Source organism: Apteryx rowi, unplaced genomic scaffold, assembly GCF_003343035.1.
Source record: "Apteryx rowi isolate R43461 unplaced genomic scaffold, aptRow1 scaffold_930, whole genome shotgun sequence".
NCBI classification, from domain to species: Eukaryota; Metazoa; Chordata; class Aves; order Apterygiformes; family Apterygidae; genus Apteryx; species Apteryx rowi.
This window is the reverse complement of record NW_020451239.1, coordinates 39,707-61,949: the sequence shown is the minus strand read 5'-3', so window position 1 is coordinate 61,949 and position 22,243 is coordinate 39,707. Positions and strand designations below refer to the sequence as shown.

The window sequence follows — 22,243 nt, the reverse complement described above, 5'->3', positions numbered from 1 at the left end:
TGCCAGCAGGTCGAGGGAGGTGATTCTCCTCCTCTCCTCAGCCCTGGTGAGGCCACACCTGGAGTACTGCGTCCAGTTCTGGGCTCCCCAGTACAAGAGGGATGTGGCACTACTGGAGCAAGTCCAGCGAAAGGCTACAAAGATGATTAGGGGACTGGAACATCTCTCCTGTGAGGAAAGGCTGAGAGAGCTGGGCCTGTTTAGCTTGGAGAAGAGAAGGCTGAGAGGAGATCTTATCAATGTGTACAAGGATCTTAAGGGAGGGTGTCTAGAGGATGGAGCCAGACTCTTTTCAGTGGTGCCCAGTGACAGGACGCGAGGCAACGGGCACAAACTGAAACACAGACAACTCCATCTGAACATGAGGAAAAACTTCTTCACTGTGAGGGTGACAGAGCACTGGAACAGGTTGCCCAGAGAGGTTGTGGAGTCTCCTTCTCTGGAGATATTCAAAAGCTGTCTGGACACAATCCTGTGCAATGTGCTCTAGGTGACCCTGCTTGAGCAGGGGAGTTGGACTAGATGATCTCCAGAGGTCCCTTCCAACCTCAGTGATTCTGTGATTCTGTGATTATAATTAACCATACAGACTCATTTTGAATAAATACCACATCTTTTCTACAGCTGAAATTAAAACTATGTTGAACTTCGTAACTGTGATGTTCCATAAAACTACATGGCTTTAGCAGGAGGTCACAAGCTTACAATTTCTGAGAAGTTAATGTCTGGGCTTGTATTGACTCCAAATACCATTATCCTTCCTCTATTCCTTCCAATTACACAATTTATCAAAAAATGACATTTCCATCAGGCATGCTTGACCTTTAAGGCATGTATTAACCTTGCCTAAAAGAAAGCCATGGCTCTAAGTATCATCTTCGCTATACAGAAGGTAACCAAATGCAATACTGTAATGGGATAGTGGCACTGCACTTAAAAGTATATTCGTAATTCTACTAGCCATTGGTTTCAGGGTCCTGCATGTTCCCAACAGGTTCCGTGACCTCTTCTCCCTGCCAGGGCTCTGGAAGGGAGAGGAGCTGGGAGAGCAGGGCCTGGTCCGCAGGGCCTGGCCGCCTGCCCCCAGGAGCTGTGCACAAGTCCCAGCCCTCAGCCCCGGCCCTTGCCTGAGCTATGTTGCAGGGATGCTCGCGCCCAGCCGTTAACTGGCTGATCCCGACCCCGACTTGTTGACTTGACCCTGGACCAGCCTCGTCACTGCAGACTTGTCTGGCAACCCCTGAGCTGTGGCTGACCCTGGCAACCATTGCGGGACCTGGTCTGCTCACCCTGCCTGGGCGCTGTGGGGCTGCACCCCTGGGGTGAGGTGATTTCCCCTGCCTGCCTTGCTGTCACCCTTCATTCCTGGAACATCTGCCCTAGGGAGCATCCTGCTTTTGCTGCTCCCCTACTCCTGGCAGCTGGCATTAGCAACTAAGAGATGGAAGAGCATCACTCTCTAGCTCACAATGCAAATGCTGAACCAGATTTTCAAACACAGCAGATGATTCCAGAGACACATTCAGAGACTCATTCTGAAAGGCACAGAAGATCTGATTTTGTGACAGGATGAATGTTTCCGAAAGTGTCTCAAATTAAGATCTTGAAAAGTGCTTTTCTAAAATGAAGACCCTTATTAGAAGATTATACCTGCTCCCTATAGCATTTCCATACTGTAAACCTAGAAATCACTGGTACTGTATGAGTCTCATAGCGCATAGGTTCCGTAGGTCTATGAGACATCACTCACTGGTTATACTTTTTCCATTGATTTTTCTTTTCCATTATTGTCAAGCAAACATACTCGGAAGTACACACAACAGAAATAAAAGGCTAATCCCATCTAAAAGTTTAAAGTTTCCAATCTTAATGCAAATGGAAAGCTGATGAATAAAACAAGCAAAACAGAGCTATTCATAGATGTATCAGCAGGTACTAAAGTAAAAGAGGTGGAAAACAAACCACCATTTTTTTCAGTGCAACAGGACCAGGAATTGAACTCTCTTCTTCCCATCCTTTTGTCATCTTGCATAATGTAAATCAAACCAAAGGTTTAAAGAAGCTTGGCCAAACCGTACATTTTAACTAAGTATTTAAGCCCTCCAAAGCAGGCCCTTGAGTCCTGAATCCATCCTCACAAACAAGCTGCCCTTGCTGTGGCAAGATGACACTACTTGTTACTTGCTGTGGCAAGATAACCCCAACCCCAAAACAGCCAATGAACTGTAGCTAGGAAATATTGCCCAGTAAATACATCACTGTACCATGACTGATATGGGACTTTATTGGGCACAGTGACAGATGTGACAAGTTTGTCGTCTTTTTTTTTTTCCTTTGGACCCCTACTTTTGAAATACACCAAAAGAAGCAACCACGGTGAGATAAGTGACAAGCTGTCATTCTCAGCCCAAGCATATTGCTTTACCTCTTCTCCTACAATTAAAGAAACCTTAGTTTTTAAAAAGAGCATCAAAACTTGCTATAAAGAAAAACAGTAAAATGGTTTAATTTCCTCTGTTCTTCCCCATCCCCCCCAAAACTCATAAAATAAATTACTACTATTCATTAGATAGCATAAATTACTGCATGAAAATTATTTTCAACTCTGATAATTTAGAAAAAGCTGGACTCTGTGCAGCCACACTGCTGTCTTTCTCCTCTTCATTAATACCCCATTCTCATAGCAGGAGCAAAGAGGAACATTAAACCAAAGACCAAGAAAGAATATTACTTACAGTTCCTACCCTGCAATACCAATTGAAATACAAATCCATTAAAAGGCCTGCAGATGTTAGCTAACATTTCCCAGATTGCAATTTCTTGTTTTTAAATACATTGCACTTTTCCTCCAAATTCTGAGTGGGCAAAAATATCAAGAATAATTAGCACTGAAAACTACAAAACTGTTCACAAGAGCAAATAAGGGGCACAGCTTATGCTCATGTGCAGAGGAGATTAATGCATGCCACAGTCCAGGCAATACAGAATGTACAAAGATTTTTATCTTGTCATTTTAAATAATTACATGCACATTTATTTCGGCAAGTGAGCACATAAGTATAAAATAAGGAACACACTGAATTCAAGTGCCTGAAAGCATAAAGTATAAACCAACCCTTCTTGTTTTATTCCAACATATCATAAGAAAAACAACATAACAAAAATAGTTAGCTAAAACATGTGCTTTGCACAGTAAGTGAACATCAATATAGAATTTTATAAATATTTAAAGTGCAATAAAAATGTCTTTTTCCCCTATAGCAATATAAAACATGGCTCTGGCATTAGTTTAGTCACTGTGTAAGGGTATGCTTATACTCTTGCTGAAGCCTACAAGACTCCTTCTACTGAATCACACAGGAGCTGAGAAAACCTGTGTCCATCATTCCTGAAGTACTATGCCATAACAAAATGTTTAAACTGGCAATAAATATATCCACAGAACCAATGGATAATCATTTTACCAACTAGTTAAAAAGACATTTTACGTTTTCTAGCAAGGAAAGGACTAGCATTGAATACAGAAACTGCATTTGTTTATCTTTTCTTTATTCTATTTGCCTTCTCATACACATTTAGAAAAGTGATCATCTTTTACTCAGGACCATTCTTTCTATACCCCTATTTAGTTAAAAATTTACAGGTTAAATATATTTATCACTTTTCCCCATGCTCTGTTGCTCCTCCAGTTTCTACTTGTCACACTTGTTTGCTTCTTATTCAACTTTCTAAAGAATTTCTATAGTATGCAAAAGTACTCCTTTCCCTTCTTGCTTGGCAAGGGCATAATTCACTGGGAGACACTGTATAAAAATTACATCAGTGATGAGGATCAAAGTCGGGAGCAACTTTGGGAAGTCTGAGAATCCATCTGCCAGCACTGAGGCAAGACCAAGGTTACTCAGACCATTTCAAGCACATGGATTAACCTGCTTTTAAACTTAAGTAACTGTGCAAGCAATGAACCCTTTCTACAGTCTGGAATAGTCTCCCAAAATTTTGATGTAAAACACTGGTTGCAAGTTGTTTTTATCCTTGTATTAATCCCAATGGCAGGGGAAAAAGCTGATCACTGTCAATCTCTTAGGTAGAAGCCTGTTACATCTCCCCCTTGGTTTTCCCTTTTCAAAGAAAAGGAAACTCCAAACCTTAAAAATGTCTTCATAAGAGAGTTGGAAAGCCTGACCCATCATGCTTTGCACTTTCTTTTAATAATTATTCTTTTTAAAGGTAGGAAACTGGACCCTATGCTCTAAATAAGACCTCACTTATCTCAAGAAGAATGAAATAGTCCTCTCCTCTCTCATGACATCCAACCCAAAATCAGATCAGCCAAAAAAAACCCAAACAAACAAAAAATCTGGTGCATAGTGGTGCAGAGGTTCTGCAGTGTTCCTAGGCAACTTTTTCTAGTCCTCATAATGGCAACTTTTCTTCAATGTTTACACCATATCTCCCTTTTTTCAATTTTTGACCACTAATTTTCATCCATGAAGTGAGAATGTTCTGCCCCATAGTGGAATCACAGAAGAGCTGCCACGCCAGAGATTATGAAAACAGATATTTATGACAAGTATCAAAGCAATTTTTTTTTTTTTAAACAAATGGTTAGAACACAAGACCATTTCTCAGCTGTAGTAAACAGGATTGTTCTGCTGACCTGGATTTCTTCCCAGATGTCTTCATCCAAAAGAGTGGCTGCAGTATGGTGCTGTAAAGGGGCTATGAGGCAGTGGCCTTCAGTGAGGGGTTGATTGCTTGGTAGAGACAAGTATACCTATAAAGAGGAGACAAAAACTGAAGTGCCTATTTTTCTAGTGTTAGAAACCCTTCCATTGTTAAGGCTAAGAAATGCATTGTTTTGATAACATCCAAACTAAAGCCATCGTCCTCTAATTACAGCAAGGTAATAGTAATCTTAGTGTTTTTAAAAAGACTTAAAAGCTATTTAGCTTGCTTTCTGTTCTTTGCCTGGACACTTTAATTGCTAGAGAACTTCATTAGAAATGTGAGTAGAACCCTAAACAGAGCAACTACTGAACCACATCCAGTAAAAACCCTGAGCAATCTTAGCTCCAAAGGTACATGGAAATTTTCCATGGAGTATGGAAAATCCTAAGCACTCTGTGTGGACATTTGGTACTATCCATCAGTAGCTCCAGTGAAGCAGTAGTATCCACACAGGAGATCCACTGACAAGGCAGTAGCAAGGCTTTTAGACCAACCAGTAACCTAACCATTACAAAATCACACTGTTTAGTCCATTAGAACAGGCTCGCATTAAAATACGTATATATTTATGTATTTAATTCCTTGGCATATAAAATGTTTTTAAATCAAGTGAAAAACATCAAAAATGAGTGACAACATTGGAGAAAGAATGATAAAAAGAAAAGTCTATATTAAAGCATTTAGATGTTATGAATCCAAATATGTATATATATTTTAAAAGGACGAACAGAAACAAGTAGGTTCCCTGTACAAAACATTGCCCTTTTCAAAGGACTTCAGGCTTAAAAATGGAATTCTCTACTTAACTTTCTTTGGTATCACTGAGGTACATTTCTTAACCAGTTTAAATTTCCTCCTATGCAGTGTGATTTAGTTTTCCACAAATCCACCTACACACTAATCTCTGCGCTCAGATCTTTCATCATTGCTTCTGTGCCTTCCACAAATCCAAAGTTCTAATAACAAAGATCAGCTTTATCTTTCAGGGCAGATTCATATCTTTTTCTCCCTCACCCTTTAGGAAATTCTGAAATTAATTGACCGCATCCTATTTTCCTTGCCCTTCCAATAAATCATTTCAAAGAAGTGATTTTATTCATAATCGTAGGCACTTCAGCTTTAACACTGCCTTCCTTCATTTCTTTTTTATTTTTACTTTTGTGCTGAACTGCCATTTTCTTACCTTGGTGCCAATTGCAATAATAAGATGTTTAGAAAGTTCATTGCTATCAAAACAATATGGGCACTTTTCCATGGATGCAGCAAGCTGTTGGTGCTCATGTATTGCTTTTCTTCTTTGTCTTTCTTCCTCTTCCCCACTACGCTCTCCTTTTGCTGCTTTGGAAACAAACATGTCATCCAGAGTGTAATACTCTCTGTCAGTTTTTTCCATAAGCTGAAAAGATACAGAGGAAAATTGCACATATATATAAATATAAGCATGAAGAATTACTTAGCTCTTTCTAGTATCCTTCCCTGATAGAAGTGTAAAGTATGTAATAGTACCATTACTTCTTTCCACAAGCCATCTGCAAGATGTGTAATTATGAGGTACATGTCTTGACAGCAGTTTTAACACCTGTACTGTCTAAGATTTTATATAAGTATAGATGCATGACAGTAGTGAGCAGAATATATTACTACATTCCATCTCAAGTTAGGTTCCCTCCAGGACTATATATTCCAAAATTAGCTTCAGCTTTAAACAGATGCACTTCTTTTTTTTCCAGTTTAAGAAAACATTCTCATTAATAGTTTATCATACATTTTATTTTAGTCTTTCCCCTCCTTCTCCTCTCCTATTATGACTATCAGTGTCCATAAAAATCATCTGCTGTGAAATAACTAGACCATGACTCTGCACCGCATGTTCATATTCTGTGAAAACATGCCTACAATTGTTCTTTCCAAATGAACAGCACTAAGTTCACTTTGGGCAAAAATATAGTTATTTTCAATATTTAGTCTTCCTTGAATGCAACTATTGCAAGATATGGATTCACTAAATAACCAACCCAACTAATAAGATACATAGTTAAAAACAGATACACTTGTATACACATAATCAGAAACAAGGCAGAATGTTTTAGAGGTCTTTTGTTTGCTCAGCCCCTTTAGTTAAATGCCCCAGCTACAAAAGGAAGCTCCGAAAATACTGAATTTCTTACAAATGCATGCCTGAAAGTTGGTGGTATCTTACAGGAACCAACATAAACTGGGTATTTCTCACCTAGACAGTATTTAAGAGGGATGGAGTCCATAGGTAGGAACTGGAGATGCTAAAGGTGATAGGAGGTCATAAGGGATGTGATAAGAAGGTGGAATCACAACAGCAGAAGCAAGAGAAAGTGAATGGAAAGGAGAGAAGTATACATAGGTGATGGGATCAAAATCCATACAACAAAACTTCACTAAGCTTCACCACTCACAGATTTTTTTTTAAATATAGCATTAGTCTCTATTAATCTTTCCTGATGACAATGGAACCTAAAGTCATCTTGCCTAAATCCTGCCTAAATCAAGACTTCAAGTCTTGACTGCAAAGATTAATTTTTTGAAGGACTTTAGAAAGTACCTCTCTACTTACTGCCTTGGCTACTCTACACAGCTTTAAAAATTATGTGCCATTAATACCCTAACACTCAACATATATATCTAAAGCAAATGTAAAAAGCATTCAAAATAATTTTTCTTTTTTTTTTCTTTAAATGAAGTTCTAGTGCTGCAATACTTTTATGCTATACTCAACTGTAATTTTACCTTGAATCATTTCAGTAATTTCCTTATCAAAATAACAAGAAAAAGACAGTACACCATAGAGATTTCTTGATACTGGGTGTGCTGGACCTTCAGAGTCTTGGCAGATTTATGCATCAGCAGTTTTGCTCCAAGAATTGCTAAGGAAATGGCAAAAGTGTCTTCACAGCAAATCCTAAAACATTTTAGAACACTGACTGGGGTAGCTCTAACAAAGGACTAATATTAACTGAAGGGATTTTACTCAGTAGGTGGATTACTTTGACTGAATTATACGTCTTTATCAACATAATGAAAAGATCCTCCTGAAAATTTTCTTGAAATCATTAGAAATATCTGTCAAGGGAATAACTTAAGACCCGCATATCTGTCTTCCATTCCTTTGCAGGACCTGAAGTCCTGGTCTTCCATGGAAAGCAACATCATAATCAGTGATGAAGAATGTGAGCGCTGAAGCTGACATTCTGCCCACAAAGACAACAAAGCTGTATTTCCTCACAGAATGAACAGTTTTGCAACTTACACTCTTAATATTTTATTTTATAGTATTAAATGTAAACACCTGAGTATAAAAACAAATTCATTTTCTAGTCAATTTGCTAAACATCTCCTTCCTCTGACTACACAGGGCTCCTAAACTTAAAGAGACATTTTGTAAAAATTCATAGCAAAATAATCAGAGCTTTAGTGTCAAGGGTGTCAATACAGAATTATTACTTGCTGAAGTCTGATCAAAGAGGCTTCTTTTCCAAGATGAATACTCTCGACTATTTTGGTTAGGGACCTAATTATATGCATGACTTATTCCACATCATGTGACTGTTTCATTCACTTTTCTTATAAATTCAAAGCATATATGCGCTTTGGAATGGTCTCCCTTCCTGACATGTTCAGAGCTAGCCATTATTTAAGATAACAGTAATATTTCATACAACTGATATCTCTTGTTATTGAAACAAAGTCTCCAATACAAGAAAATCTTCTCAGTATCCCAGGAACAGTTTGTTTAGATAACCTGATTAAAAAAAAAAAAAAAAAAGACTTCTTTCTGCAGGGTAGATAAGCAACTTTCCCCCACAAAATTAGACAACAGTTCTTACTTTCCCTGAATACTCCAAAACTCTAACACAGACCAATAGCTTCTTATGAATATGCTCAGTATTTCCATTTGCAAACAACTGGAGACCAACCTCTTTGATATCATTTATTTAGCTATAACAAATTTAACTGCTTGCATGCATTTCCCACTGGAAGCCACTGCAAACTAAAATCAATAGTTTAATAATTCAAGTCTGTTCTTTTTCTGTTTTACTACAATTTTGTAATTCTATATTTAAAATAAACAAGAGATTCTTGGGTTGTAGAAACAACATTTAGTGGTTTGGGTGTCAAAAATCAAATCTCTGTTTGCCTCTCATAATAGACTAAGAAGGGTAAAACCAGAGCTCCAGTAAAGAAACACCAATAAAGACTACTCCAGAATAATGCCACTTTGCAATTACCAAAGTAAAGGGGTTTGTGTCTTATCACATTCTTTAGATGACTTTAAAAGAGTGTTAAAATGGGATATATCTTCACCTCTAAATACAACTGTCAACAAAAAGGAGCAAGAATTTCTTTGCAGCTCCCCTATTACCCCAGTGTCCCTCCAGCATGCCTCAAAATAATTCAATAAGTCCAAAAACCTAGAAACAGATAAAAATATCATTCAGTAAGAACTGTGTATTCTACTAAAATAAAATAAACCACAAATATAAAAGCTGGCAAATTAATTCAGCAACATTTTTGCTGCCTTTTATAAAAAAGCAATGACAGAGTCTGCAATACTGAGAGACTAGCAATGAACATCATTAACACATTCTTTGCCAGTAGCAGTGAAAAAAAATCATCCTTTTTAAGAGCATAATTTCTTAAATATGATTTTCCCTTAAATATTACAAATGCCATAAAACGTGTCAGCACGGAAATGCAATAAACCACAGCGGCTACGAAGGCAGTTTAGGTAGTACTCTTCATTTATTGTTCTAGATATTGGCCTTTTTGATAACTCATTCTGGAAGAAAATGGTAATTCTCTTTCCAAACATTTATACTCTTTCCTTTATAATAAGGAGTCCAGTGTGTTATGCCAATTGCGTTATTTGGCTGTAACAAAGTCTCTCCAAACAAGTTACACGGCAATTGAAAGAACAACAATAGTGTTTGCCAAAATGCCAGAAGGGAACCAAGTAATCATTTAAGAAATGATTTATTTCACACAGAAGATAGTCAGAATTAGTACAAGTCTAAAAGAAAAAAAATTATGCTCCATATATTAAGAGTTGCTGTATAGCTGCTATGCTGCACCAGCTAAAATATCACACCTGCTAAACGGGAAAGTCAATGCATTCCATAAGTTGTGAACTTAGTTCTCTCACTGCTGCTCGATTCTGTACTCACTGCATTTCAGGTGTTGCACAGGGAAAGAAGCAGGCAGGCACCTTCATATATCAATTTTAAATTAGTATGTCCTAAAAGAGTTAAAATAAGAAATTCAAGCACCTATAAAGACAATGCACCTAAAGTCCCTGTGTCTACCAGACACTGTCAAAAAACAAGAGTTGACCTAAACTGACTCACTTGAAGGTGGGTCATCTTTACAGTCTCTGTCTTCTCTTTCCCACTTTGCTTTTTTGGTCCGAGTTTATCTGCCATGTTCATTCTTCATATACACCCTCTATTTTCCAACTTTTCCTTCTCTTTTTGCAAGCATGGATTTACCAGAGAATACACAGGCAGTTTCAGTGCTCTCAGCACCAGGCAAAATGGCATAGCATCCTACACCCTGTGGCATGATTGCGCGACTGTGAAATTTCTACCACACATCTAATGGAGGATCCATTTTCCATAACCCATATACTGTTTTGATTTAACCTACAGAGGTAGCAGCACAGTTTTGCTTCCCATTGCCAAAGGCCCACAGCCCACAAACACTTAAACAACAGTCAGAGGAGGCATCCAAAGCTCTCTCAGGAGCAGAAAAGATTCTTTGGGCTCTCATTTGGACAGCTCTGATACAGTATAAATGTGGCAGAAACCTCAAAAAAGGGAGAGAGATCTCTATGCACCCAGCACAGGAATTCAAAGATCAGCATCTGGCTATACATAGAAGAGAATATGAGAGAGGAAAAAACTACAATGCTGTATTCGCTGATAAAATCCTTAACAGGATAAAATCCTTAATGATAATTAACATGAAAAATATGAATATATTACATGAATAATTACATAATATACCATTCATTTTGTAACATGAATAATTTCATGCAAATTGGAAGAAAAGCTTCTTTCCTGAGCTAAATGAGGTCTCCAAAACAATATTAGTCCCCCTGCTGCTTGCAGAATTGAGATACTGTTTCATTCTGCACATTCCTGAAGCCACTGGCATGGGGCTCTCTCTGAAAGTATCTGTTCTAGATCTTGCTCGGCACTCTCCAGGGTCAGCCTCATTCTTCTGCCAACACACGTTCAGGTCACCAGAACTGTATATCATAGTTTAATTTTATACTGATCCTGTGGTTTTTATTGCTGCAGAAAAACCCTTAAAGCCTTATACGCTGCTGGCAGCTGACACATTCAATCTGAACTGTGCTACGTGTTGTGTCTCTTATCTCTCCCTCCGCTGACATTAACATGCTCTTTGGGTATACCCTTTGGAAAGAAAGCCCTACTCAAGAATTCAATATCATTGTTATACTGAAAGTAAACCTCAAGAGACAATACTCTCAATCAACAGTAGATTATTCTTACATAATACACCTTGAAGGGACATTTTTTCTTTAAATTCCCTCTGAATATTTAGAGACAAAACAGAAAATCCCAGTAAATACAATTTAACAAAAATGCAATGGTAACAAAATATACCTGCATTTTTCTATTATGGGTTATTTTCAGCTTTTTTGTATACATATTCTACATATTGATTTTCTTGTTCTATTTTGTATGCAACTATTGAACTTTCACTTTTCCTGTTTTCTAACACAATCTTATTTAAAGTTACTTCCATATAGGTTAATAAAAGTGCATCTGCTTGGAAAATTTGTGAGAAAAGTCTATAGATTGTATAAAATGCATCAGTTTGATTTTAAATTGTCATGGCAACACTGACGTCTTCAATTTTAAATGACAGAGTTAATATTTGTGGAATGTTGTACTCATATTTTGGGAAGCCGCATAAAAGATGAATAAGCTATTATTTTAGAATGTAAACCTGAGTGACATATGAATACATCTCATTACATTTAAATTTAGTCAGCATTTAGCACCTATTGTTCAAGACAAAAATCACTTTAGAAAACAGTCTTTCTATTCTCAAATAGCATTTGCCTAAGTCAAATTACTGACAAAACTTTATGTTAATTTTGTTATTACAAGTCCAATCTCTCTACAGCCAGAGACATATACATTTGTATGTTTAATTCAACACCTGGGTAGCATTTTCCAAACATATCTCCCAGTGAAATAAATAATGTGCTAAACATACCATAATAGTACTAAAGGATTTTAACAGCCTGTCAATGCCACCGACAGGAAAACATTACAAATAATGTTTATGAGGAAGGTAGTGCAGGTCTGCCTTGGGGTAGCAGAGGTCGAGCAAGAAATAACCAACAACAGAGTACTGTTCAATATAGGGATTATGACTCCTTGTTTTAGTTATTTTAAACAAAAACTGTATGTTCTGCTATAATTAGTTACTAGGACAGATAAAACTTTATATGCAAGTCAATGAAATAGAATATAAACCAAACACAAAATATCTTTTAACCACAAAATTCTGCTTTTAAAAGTGGAAATGATTAGCATTTAACTTTACAATTATCTCTGGCCATGACTTTAACGCATAAAAAAGGCAGTTCTCCAAAAGTCTTCATTTACAACGTATGTTGTAATTTTAACACAATTCATAAAGAATGGCAAATGCTTACACAGTCATTTAAATGTAGGCTGCATCCACACAGTTCCCCTTTTTCAACATTTTCTTTCCTAACCTAGCTTTTACTGCTGTTGATTTGTTTCCACATATAAGAACAGTTTTTACTTTGTTTCCCTACAATATACATAGGAAGTTGTTTATTGCACTGAATTGTAGTGGAGAGCAGAGCAAGGTGTTAAAATCTTTGCATCTTTTTTGAATTTTTTTTACAGCAGACCATGCACATATTTAGATCTTTAAGAAAAAAATGTAAAAAGCAACAGTGCACAAGAGCTTTTTAAGAGTATTATCATGTCTATTAAATATTGTGCCACTAGGGCTTCAGCATGTGAGCTGAAGAAATAGGTTTATTATACAATAGTAACAGCAACAGTGTTCTCTATTTTTATAGTCTAGCTTTTAAAGTGTTTGTAGACTATGATTTTGTTTTATGGTGATGGAAATACAAAGATGTGCAACAGGCAAGTTTGCACAGCAAGTAAAAATGGTAAGGCTGAAAGCACTTTTCCATTTACAGACTTCAGAACCAAGGAAAGGCAATATGCAAATTTCTTTTTTTTGCAAATCTATAATACCAGCACACTTCTTTACTAAATCCATAAACAAAGGTCAACATTAACAGTATAGTCTTGTACTTTTAAAAAAAAAAGTCTTAAATGCTTAGATTCATGTTAGAGATCACTATAAAGAGTTTTAAATAAAATGACTTTATAACTACAACTGAAATGGTCTGATGAACATCCCTAAAATTAACCTGTCTCATCCTCACTTTCTTTTAGCGAAATTTAATCCAAAAAAATTGCCTTAACAGAATTCTTGCATACAAATAAAAGGTAATATCTACTGAGGCAATGTTCTGGAAATTGGTTTCTTACATACACCACAAGCATCTGTTGATTTAAATGAAAGGATTACATAAGTTATACCAGAGTGGATTTGGGAAAGTCGGACTACTCCTAACAGTCAAAGGCAGAAGGAACTAAAGACAGGTTATTTGAAACAGCAGTGAAAATTTAACTCTTCACATGTACTTTGTACTATAAATCTGGCAAAAAAATCAGTTTTCAAATATTTTGTGGGGGGTTTTTTTTGGTTTTTTTTTGTATCCTGTGAAGTCAGGCTTCTTAGCAGTGTGAATCCAATCTGCTTTCCAAGCAGAAGAAAGTAAAAACTAGACATATTGTTATTTCAAACAGTTTTTTCTTTAGACATCAAAGAAAAAAAATATGAATCAGATTTTTTAAGGCCTGTTCTTTCCATCTAACAAAAAGATTGGTGTTTTAGTTCTTTATTTTTGTTTAAAAAAAGATTTTTTTTCACCACTGCAAATGAAACATTTTAGGCTTTTTCAAGATGTTCATAAATTTGACATAATGGGTAGCATTCACAGGACAGCTGTTGCAGAGGCTTTTTTTGAACTATTTGAGATAACTGAGTTCACATCAACCTGTTGTGAACAAAAGCCAAAGAGTAAGAGGACAGAAAATCCTCAAATACAACAGGATTGTATTAGAATCACATCTAGCAAAGAGGAATGGGCAAATGGAAACTGGTAAATCAGAGTTCACTTTGACCTATGTTTAAAACATACGCTCAGCTGACAAACAAATAATGAGGAGATGGTATTTCCCCCATCAGATCTCAGAGTTCCTAAGAAAGGAAACTTCATGGGTGGGGACAAGACTTAAGAGGACAAGCATGACTTCAACACCACATCTCAGACTTTCTGGCAGGAACATGGCTACAAAAATGTTTAGTCTGTGAATCTGACTAGGAGTCAGGCGTGAGATAAGGACATACAGACCTTCAGTTGCCCATGGGATTAGATAGAGGTTTCACAGATAGTGTTTTCAGGTCCAGGTACTGACATTCCTTCCAAGTCCCATTTAAGAAGGCAAGTCCTTTTATAAATGACACCTTTTTTATTTCAAAATCCCTATTATATTTCAGCATCCCCATCTCCATTTACAAAACTGCAGTTATATCATTATCTTCAAAGATGCACAATAATTAGCCTGCATATCATTTGAAATACCATTAAATCACTAAGCATTGTGAAAGTAACATTTATCTCAAGCAGAGCACTCAGCAGTGCAAAAGCAGAACAATGTGCTGGTCTCATCTCTCCCTCACTCAGGTCCCACCTGCGATAGTATGGGGATAACATTCCTTCTTGCGCCACAACAGCCACGTGGTTGAAATTTTCTAACTGTGACACAGTCTGCTAAAGTGATGGAAACACTGGGAAAATCCATGAGGGGAATAATAGCTTTGTATTCTGGATAGGGTCTAAATGCTTGGCAGTAACCAAGAATGGTCATAGCCACAACTGAATGGGCATTTACACCGCTGGCATGACTACCATGTCACGTCAGTAGAAGTGAACATGCTGCACAAGACAATGGTGATGGTGACAGGGAGAGTTCAGGCCCTTTAGTTCACTTTGGTAAACTCGCATTGGAATAAAGTAGGCAATACGGGCAATCAACACTGCACCAAATAGTTTTAAGGACTGTACAGCCATCTTGCTGCCAAACACTGAACATCCAGTCGACTGAACAAGATGGAGACAACATGGAAAAGTACAACCTGATTATAAACTAAAAGCCCTAAATTAAAANACACACCACACAGGTACACTTGGCTATATTATGGTAGTGGAGGCTCTAAGTTTGTAGTTTAGCTTTTCTTCTTCCTTGACTGAACAGCCAGCAATTTTAAGTTATTAAGTTTAGCCAGCTAACAAAGGCAACAGACAAATTACCAAATTGCTTTTTGTTAATTCAAACAATTCTTGGTTGGTTTTCCACACAGACAAAAAGAGGCATCCAACTAACCTAAGGATGGAGCCATTTTCCTGAAACAGGAAACAGCTGTTTTCCTGAAAATCACGTTGGTATCGGACTTGATGTTAGAACTTACAAAAAAACATTGTAATGAGAAGCGATCGCGCAGTAGAGATCTTTATAGGAAGGCCGTCATATAAAAACACCCTACCTTTCATTTTTTAAAAGCAATTGTCTTCTTTGCAATGGATAGCTTCTTCTATACCAACAGCCACACCTAAGAAATCATACCCACTCAACAAAAGTGGTTCAGATTAATAAGATGAATGAAATCACTCGACCAAATTTGAGAGAGGTCTTCTCTCATCCTAGGTAGGATATCATTTATAGACTTCCAGCAGTTTCCTCCTACTGCTCTTCTGAAAAACGACAGACTCATTTTTGTGGATATGTTTTTCACATCTCAAATGAAGGCACAAAGAGAAAGTAATTGGTGAGTGTCAAATCCCTGTACTATGTTATCAAACTGTGACGGTGCGCTCCTTCCCGCCCTGATGTGCTCTTGCCTCCCCCAACCTGACCTCCCTGTAAACAGCACATAGGCAAGGGCTAACTGAGCTTGTGCCAACTAAAATCCATCTAGTATGCAAATATGACTATGAGTCAATCATCTTACCCCATAAATAGGGGGCAGCCCAGAGCCCATGGAGCTCTCCTGCATGGCAGTGGGCTGCACTGCAGAACCTCCTCTTGAGCATGGACACCTCTCAAGGTTACTCCTTGAGGTTGAGAGATTCCTTACCCATAACAGATCCTTGGTAAGTGACTAATAGCATGCTGAAACTTTGCAAACTTTGCTAAATTACATCTCTGATAGATTGTGCACATAATCCTTTAGACACAAACCATTGACCAAGTCTGGGACTAAGATTGGACCAGCCGCACCCAGGCTCCTCTGAGAAGGCGTTTGGAAAGCAAGGGGGTCCACTCTGAACCTTGTGACTCAATGGGAGGGTCTCCTTGACACTTTCATCTGACCCTGCCCTCCACACAGTAAATAACTGAGTGAACCTTGCCATCGACCCTTGTTAAATCACTGTCTTATTTACGATGGAATTTTATTAAATCGCTATCTTACCTCTATAAAACATATTGCTGCTTCTCTCTTACGAGTGAAGTTCATCACTCCTCACTCATCCGCAAAACAAACTAAAACTAGAAAGAGGTATGGCTGCTAAAATTCCTACTGGACATAAAAACACTGTGCTGAATGCACTTGCAAGATTTTTTCAGACTACTGCCAACATGTTAGCACTAACACTAACCTTGTAATGCTGTGAACAAGAACACATTCTACCTAAAGACATGGAAAACTCAGGATGCCAAGGGACAAGTTCCTTAATTTACGGTCAAAGAAAAGAAATCACCATCTTTATGAGGAAAACCATCACATTTTGTGGTAACAAGAAGAATGGGGTATCACCTGTGTGGAAACTACCAGCATTTCAGATTTAACAGAGGAGAAGAATTGGCATCTATGATGCTTCTTTTTATGAAAATCAAACAAAAATATCTTCAAAAACTAAATATGAGACTGCATAAGCCTGGAGGACTTTGGCATTATGAATTAAAATTTCGACAACTAAAATTTCATTCCAACAGATTCTTTATACACACAAAAGAAGAGAACAAACATCTACTTTTGAGCATATGCTCCAGCACACTTATCTAATTAATAAATAATAGGGCTCAAAATATTTTGTCAAGAATGAGCTATGTTTTCAAGAAACCTGTTCTAATCTCCATCTAGTAGCAAAAAAAAAAAAAAAAAACCCACAGCACATAGCATCTGACCCAAAGCTTATTAAAGAAATTTTATCCTTAAAAAAAGACCTTGAATAAAGCATACTAAACTCTGATTTTGCAACATAAAATGGTCACACTGTGTCAGAGCAAAAACTTCTCTCCAACAGTAACTAATACGTATGGGGAAAAGTATAATAACCAGAGCACCTAGAAGTGACGCTACTGCTACATACTTGCAGCCCTCCGCAATTCACTGGGGAAATCCTGAGCCAAAATTGTATCTAGATCTCTGTATTTAACGATCACCAATTAAATTATACTTTACAAAGTTGCTGTATCCCTTTTCCTCCTGTTCACAATTCTAGTCTTCACAGCATCTTGTGCTCTACAGCATAAGTTCTACACTCTCCCTTTGTACTTTTTTGGGGGAGAAAAAAAAAAAAGGTCGTTTCTTTTTCTTCATGTTAAATTCTGCTCAATGATCATTTCACCACAATATTATGAAAAACAAAAATTGTTTTCCATTAAAATTTTATGATAATTGGGATTTCTATTCTATCAGTTGCCTTTTTTTCCCCAGGCTGAAGAAACTTTAGATTTTCTTCAAAGAGCTACCATTCTATGCCTCTGACCATCCTCCTCTGCACAGCTCTGCAGGTGGATCCTTGAGCTGAAGTAACATTCAAGGTAAGGATTCATCATGGATTGACCAGATGCCTATGGCGGGAACTCCTCCTCCTAATTTTAGGTAACTATAGCATTACCTCCCATGTCTGAGCTAGTCATCTTAATTCCTTTTATAGCCATCACAGTCTTTCAGCAGACATTCAAAACAGGACAGATGACTCGCACCATTCAAATGCATAAAGTAAATTTCAAGAATCAGTTCAGATACAAGGTTCATGAGGTTAGAAAAATCCCAGCTTTGTATTGCAGGTTCTAAAATTCTTTATGGAGACCTCCGGCTTTGACTATCCTGAATAATTATATAACAATAACAAAATGTCAGCTCACAAAATATCCCTTCTTTCAGATTGTTCATGAATGTCTTGAACAGAAGAGATTCCTGAGGAACCCACTCATAAACTCTTTATAATAAAAACTGACCATTCACTCCTGCCCTTTAGCTTCTTTTAAAAGATTTCCAATATTTGCCATCTTATATTCCTCAGGACCAAGGATAAATAAATTAATAGCTTACACTCAGCAGTTCATAGCTCAGCTGTCACACCTGACTTTTCAGACCTCTAAGTGAGGATCATTTGGTTTTAATGATTTGTTATTACTCATCTTTAATTGAAGTTTGTTTTAAAAATGACTGATTTTAATAAATTTGTTCTAAAACTCATTTTACTGACACTGTTAATTTGAAACAGCTCATCAGTTATTCCCTGTAAATAACAGTCCATGCATAGGAATCTCTCTGACCTCATTTATAGTAAATATTAACACAAATAATTCATTACTACTTTTGATTTGCACTTAGCTTTCTTAAATACTCTATTTATACTTTGATCAGGTACTTATGCTTATTACCCTATGGTGAGGATAGTATAAAGTTGTATTGTGTCTTTACATTTTCATTCACTTGTAAATGTTTGCATGCTACAGACAGACATGCTAGGTAACTATAGTTTAGAGTTTGCACTGTCAGATGAGTTTTGAAGCAAAGTTCTATGTTCGGATCTTTGTTTGTTTGTTTGGGTTTTTTTTGGAAGGGGGCATATAGAGAAGGAAATCAGACAGTGTTACTCTGGCAGCAAGACATGTATTTATTTAACCAGATCCCAAGGACTTCATTTTTTGAGTATGCCAGTGAGAGAGAAGAATTAGAACTTCTGTCAGAAGAACCTCAATGAGAAGATGCATAAACAGCACTGCTTTCTCATGTTCTAATAATGTCTCCAGAAGAGCTTCCTGTCAGATGATCTATAGAGTCAGGTTAACTACTTTCTGCTGGACACTATCACAGCTTTCCTGATTTTTTTCAGGTACCACCTGAAGGAGGATTAAAAAAACATCACTTCTATGGTACTCTCCAGGATGTTGTCTGTCTTCTAGATAAATGAAAAAAAAATTTTTTGTATGTGATGAAGCTAATTCCATGCTTACAAGCATTTTCAAAACCTGCTCAGTGGTGCACAAAATAGTGGAGCAGTTACTTAGTAGAATTTGAAGCGTGCTAGAGACACTACATGTCCTGGCTATTGAAAGACCTCTCTGTCAGAGACTTCCATAACAGGCACAGAAAGCATCCTTCATTACTCAGTTTGGATGACAGAAATTAGTCGTTCATTTTGCACTGCAATATGCTGTCTATGGGCTGGCCCCTCTTTCAGGTGCAATCAATCATTGAACCATAATGTATAAATTTGTGTGTGGGCTGTGAGCATAAATTATCTCATTACTCAGCATGCCTTGATGGAATTTCAGGTAGTTTACTTCAAATCTCATTGATTCTAGTAACTACGAGATGGAAGAGAGAAATTCTAAAACACAAAGAAAATGCTGCTCTTATTAATCACAATTTGGGAAAAGTATGCTTTGTTGGGCACTAGCAACCTACTAACATACAACACACTCTATAAGCATTCACCTCAAAAGTGTCAAAATCTGGCAGAGGACTAGCACAATCAACTCTATGAAGGAACTGAATGCACCATACTTCCTGCAAGCATGCAGGTTTCCATCACTTTGAGAACATCTACCAAGATCATCTCTGAACAGTCTCAATTTTATTCAAGATTTAATCAGAATTCTCACCCAAAAGCAAAGTACCTAGTGTTCTGAGGTTCCATGTCCTCCCTGATATTTCTAATTATAAAATGCTTAATAAAAAGCCATACACACCACACCTTACCTTCGATGCCATACGCATGAATAGTGTGTTTTGATCCTCTGCTGTTCTCATCTTCTCATTTTTGACTAAATCCTTCAGGCTCATACGATCATCATCCTGAAAATATCTGACTCTTTCTTTATCTATATGAGTAGTGACCTGGAAAGGAACAGATTGAAAGTGAATAGTAACCTGTTGAGACAGATCAAGTATGAAATTCAGATCTTGATAATTTCAACATGTCTAAAAAAACAAACAAACAAACAAAACAAAAAACAAAAAAACAAAAACAAAAAAAAAACAAGCCACAAGAACTAAGCTAAGCACTAAGCTAAGCCTGAAACAGTTGGGCTTGTTGCTTCATCTGACCTAAGGAAAGGAACATACTTCCACTTTCTCTGATTATATCAGTAAGTTTAAATAAAAATATTAGCTCTCCCCACCATCACTATATCCCTTACATCATTAGACTATCAGAGCTATAATATTACTACATAGGAAAGAAATACAGCAATTCACTGAAACAGTGAATCAGTTCACACAGATGGAACATTCCAAAAAGAGCCATTATTTACAAAATTTTTTGAATTCCCAAGGTACTCATGACAGCTAAGCCAGAAAAAAAGTAACCACAGATACTAATGAAAACTTGTATAAAGTTGATACCCTGCCATCTTAGATAGAGTACACAAGAGAACAGAGTTTATCCTTCAGGACAGCACTACAACTAAATACTGAAGGAGCATATGGAAAGTGGTCATTAATATAACAGAAACAACATTTTTCCAAAATAGAAACAACAGGAGGATGACAAACAAATTTCTTATCTCTTGTCCCTTTCATTCCTCCATGGCAATATTACAAACTGATCTGCCCTACTAATCAAGAACATACTTGCTAGAAATATGAGTTCTGCTCAGCTCCTATTGCCCCAAGAAGTTCAAAATATTAGTTTATGTACTTTCTGTGGCAAGCAAATATGCTAAAAGTAAAATGCTCATCCAGCCTCCTTGCTTGTCCCTTGTCCCCCCAGAACAAGATATTTTTCAAATGCATTAAGATAAAATCTTATTTGCGACAAGCACAAGCTAAAGACAGCAAGCCACACACAAACACACCCAACCAACACGTCATATAGTGACCACAGACCTGCTCCTAGAATATATGGAGACCAACACATTATCACTTTGCTGTAAAGATTAAATGATAATTTTTAGCATTATCACTATTATTTTTGATCAGGAGAAAATAAAAGAAGTAACTTCTGAGACCTGACTATCTCAATAAAAAACTTTCTTATTTTGCAAATATTCAGCTCTGCTAATGTTCATTATTTACAGGCTTTACCAAATATAAACTATTTACCTAAGAGATTATGGTCATTTGAAAAAGACTCATATTCTTTGAACGCACATTTAAGTAAGCCCTAAAGTGGTCTCTAGGGAAACAAAAGTCTGAAAATAAATGTAATATGTGCTTAATAAATATGTCCTCTAACACTTAATTACAATCATCATCTGAAGGGAACCTACTGACATTCTTATAAGACACATTAATTATGGCATCATAAAAGTAAATCTATAAAATCATTTAAGAATTATACTCACTCACATTTGTAAAACTTACCATCTGTCGCTTCTTTCTTCCTCCTTTTGGCTCCAGTGGTTCAGTTGGTGCTGTCACAGGCCATGCCCTTCCAGTTTGATCTGTTCTGACAAGGGTCACTTGTTCATCTTCCCGAAGGCTTGAAACCTATATCAGGTTTTAAGACAGAGTTTTAAGAACATGATACAGACAAAAATCAAAGAAACACCTAATCCCACACCAAATAAACATCTGAAATCCTAATTACTTAAATCACAGATCCTTTACATGCTGCATGTTCATTATAATTCAAAGCAGGTAGTAATAGTTTACTTTACTTTAGGAGTTCCTCTTTTCCACATTCAGAAAATAAGAAATATCGAAAATACATCCAGCTAGTAAAATCCAGGGTAAAGAAACACTTTCCAAAAAGAACCAAGTTTGTATTCTTTATTTCTTTCTCATAATGCCTCATCCCCACAAGAAATATAATGCGTCTGAATACTTCAGTAGATAATACTGAATTTATATACAGCACACAGAGAAGTTTGCTTAGCTTAAGAGTAAAGCTACATTTTTCCTCCAAGCTTACTAACCTCACAAAACCAAGAGATGTATGTAGGATTGTATTTTCCATCTTATATATTATACAAAGTAATGAAAAAATCTACAGGCCAAAATGCTACACTTAATCTTGCACGTGCAATTTATTACCCCAATTTACTACCCACAGAAGAATTGCAAAAAATCATTTTCAAATTATGCC

The 22,243-nt window shown here is 36.9% G+C and overlaps 1 protein-coding gene across 3 annotated transcripts in view; it reads right to left on the bottom strand.

Annotated features, from left to right (window-relative positions):
- The window catches only part of LOC112978437 (CWF19-like protein 2), an 83,662-nt gene that overhangs the window by 23,459 nt on the left and 37,960 nt on the right, over positions 1-22,243 (bottom strand). For all 3 annotated transcript variants that reach the window (XM_026091960.1, XM_026091959.1, XM_026091958.1), the window contains exons 7-10: positions 21,520-21,645; positions 19,915-20,052; positions 5,915-6,127; positions 4,661-4,777 (exon numbers count right to left, since the gene is read on the bottom strand). In XM_026091960.1, the coding sequence (XP_025947745.1) occupies positions 4,661-4,777; positions 5,915-6,127; positions 19,915-20,052; positions 21,520-21,645 (594 nt within the window). The remainder of the gene's footprint in view (positions 1-4,660; positions 4,778-5,914; positions 6,128-19,914; positions 20,053-21,519; positions 21,646-22,243) is intronic.